Genomic DNA, 2955 nt, shown 5'->3' with positions numbered 1-2955 from the left:
AGGCACAACAGATAAGAACAGACAAAAATTTAAACATTCAATTTCACAACAGACAATAAAATATAAAATATACAATAATAAATAATTTATTGTTAGCTAAAATCAACACCACTTGTCACACTGGCTGTTGCACATTGTTGACGCTGTAGTAAAGCAGAGAGAAAAGGCACATGGAATACACACAAAGGTCACATCCTTTGGATTTTTGCAGAATATTCTACCTGCATCCATACATAGAAATGCATATACATCAGTCCAGAGGCAACTGAGAAAGTTACGCTAAAATGCCATTACTCATTGGCAATAAAAAGCTATTAATAAATCAAAATATTATGTAAAATGCTTCAGGATCTTACATATGGAACCTTTAAAGTAACTTATAAACGCCTGTAAAATACTATAATTTAAGCCATGGACTTCCTTCACCAAGTTTTACATCAACCTACAGAAGTAGATGAACTATTCCGCACAACTGAGGCTCCTCTGTTTTACAGTGTTCTGTTCTGTGGGATTGAACAAAGTTTTTCCAAACGTCATGTAATGATTGACCCAATGGCAGATCACCAGGGTTGAGGTCATTAATTACCAAATTAATCCAGTAGGCCTTGTCCCTGTGCCAACCATTACACAGATTAGGTCAGAACCACATATGAAGTAGGATGCAGAAGTAATTTGGCCTAGTTAACTGGCACTGATTAATTTAGATTCATGCAGTAAATGTAGTTACACATGTAAGAAAACAAAAGATTATTGCTTATCTGTGCAAATCCAGTACAATAAAGAAGAAAATTATAAGTGAATATGTTTGAAAAATTCGAAATAAGCAAACAAGTCCACGCTACATTCATAGGCTACAAATAGTATATTTAACTATATTTGAGAAGCACAAATTTGCTTTCTTGCAAAGTTAGGTGAGAAAATACCAAGACTGCAAAGTAACGTAGATATTGCATGTTAAATAGTGATCTTTTTGTTACCTTTGGACAGAGCCAGGATGTGTCCAGTCTTCATATTAAGCTAAGCTAACTGGTTGCTGGCTTTAGCCTCATATTCACTGTACAGCCATGAGAGTGGTATCGATCTTATCATCTAATCCTCTGCAAGACAGTGAATAAGTGTATTTTTCAAAATGTTTAACTATTTATTTAAAAGTAGACATTTTTATTTGAACTAACTTAGCAAGATTTGTTAACTCTTTGTTGTTTTTGATGGATTTTTAACAGATTTTCTTCTAATTGTTTAGATATTATGCTTGTATCACTTTAGCATTTGTTGTTGATCTGTCTGCATGACTGAGGTTGTAATACCTTTTCTGTCTACATGGATGTGGTTTGCAAAACTTATTTCATGTGACAGCTTCAGAGGGTTTTTACATTATACCTTTTATATAATGTTTCATAAAGTTTTGAAAAAGATTGTACACATGTATTTATTATTATAATAATAATTATTATTATCAATTTATTATTTACTTATTAATTCTTTACAGAGTGTTTTTTAAAATTGAGATATACAAATTTTGACACCTATCCAGACCTTAGTATAAAGGACAAAAAAGGACATAAGCATGAATAACTATCTAACTTACTAAATAAATACATGAATGGGCTATATATATATAAGTACATTGGGGGAACTTGGAGCTGGTTACAGCTCTCTCAAGAGACCAGCCTCATAGACAAGAGGTTTTTATTTCTCTGTTAACGGATGGTTTGTTTAAATATATATATCCATTATAAAAATGGAACCTGTGGTTATCCACTTTGTTCTTCTGTGGGGTGTTTTGGTGTCTCATAGAAGTCTTTTGCCAAGACAACTAATAACAGGACTAGTATTACCAGGGAACCTTCTGTGATTTAGAAATTAACATCCCACATCTTTGTGAGGCGCATTCGCACAGGACCAGCAAAGTCTGTATTTTACTCACATTTACTGACATTGGACGCACAAAGAGACACTAAGCTGTGGGGTAGTGCGTTGGTGGAATCATTCCTGGTTTGTCCAGGACTGTCCTGGTTTAAAGCTGGGTGTCATAAATCCAAAAGGTCACACACACAGTCCAGGTTCATACTGTGAAATTATTTGTTTTTTAATTTTGCAGCTTATATTAATATTTGCTGCAGTGACTTTACTGCGTGCATTGAAACATTTTAAATAACATTTATTTAAAATATAATTAGCATTTATTTATTCATGTATTTATTTATGCTTATGTAATTTTTTGTCCTTCATACCTTAGACCCTCAATGAGAGCAGAGAAAACTCCCCTAAAAAGCCTAAGAGGGAGGCCAAAAAGGGAAGAAACCTTGGGAGGGCCCACTCAAAGAAGGATCCCCCTCCAGGATGATCAGCTAGATGGGTGCCAAAAGTGGGCTGATGACTATGATAAGAATTTTTGTCTGTGTCTCACTGCAGAAGTCAGTCTTTGTCAAAGGTGTCTCATTTTAACGTTTGTGTCACTTGCTGTCTCTCCTATCCCCTCACTAGTCGTCTTCCCTTACTGTCTTCCTAGAGCACCCTGGTTGTGGGTCTTCCTCCTCATTCTCTTCCACAGCAATTGCATCTTCAGCAGTATTCCTATTGTCAAAGTCACTGTCTATGTCACTGTCAGAGGTGCAGTCAAACTCATGCAACAATCTGAATCGTTTGCTGCTTCTCTCCTTAATGTCCTGTCTATCCTCCTCTCTTGACCTCCTCCCGGATCCTCCAGGCAGGGGGTCATCTTCCTCTACATCTTGGTTGTCTCCAAGGCCAACCTCAACCTCAACCTCAGCATTGGCACCAGCACCTTCTGCATCTTCATTATTGTTGTCAATGTTATCAACGTTGTAATTGTCAATGTTGTCAACATTCACAATGTCAACACCGTCATGTACATTGTCGTCATTGTTGTCATTGTTGTCATTGTTGTCAAGGTGGTCAAGGTTGTCATTGTCGTTATTGTTGTCAGGGTTG

The 2955-nt window shown here is 36.2% G+C and overlaps 1 protein-coding gene across 1 annotated transcript in view; it reads left to right on the top strand.

The window, feature by feature from the left end:
- The window catches only part of LOC118333871 (double C2-like domain-containing protein alpha), a 29481-nt gene that overhangs the window by 26113 nt on the left and 413 nt on the right, over positions 1 to 2955 (top strand). The window contains exons 7-8 of the mRNA XM_035669678.1: positions 2488 to 2606; positions 2711 to 2872. Of these exons, the coding sequence (XP_035525571.1) occupies positions 2488 to 2606; positions 2711 to 2872 (281 nt within the window). The remainder of the gene's footprint in view (positions 1 to 2487; positions 2607 to 2710; positions 2873 to 2955) is intronic.

Source organism: Morone saxatilis, unplaced genomic scaffold (genome assembly GCF_004916995.1).
Source record: "Morone saxatilis isolate NCDOM2014 unplaced genomic scaffold, NCSU_SB_2.0 Contig1, whole genome shotgun sequence".
Classification (NCBI taxonomy): domain Eukaryota; kingdom Metazoa; phylum Chordata; class Actinopteri; family Moronidae; genus Morone; species Morone saxatilis.
This window is presented reverse-complemented; position numbering and strand designations above follow the sequence as displayed.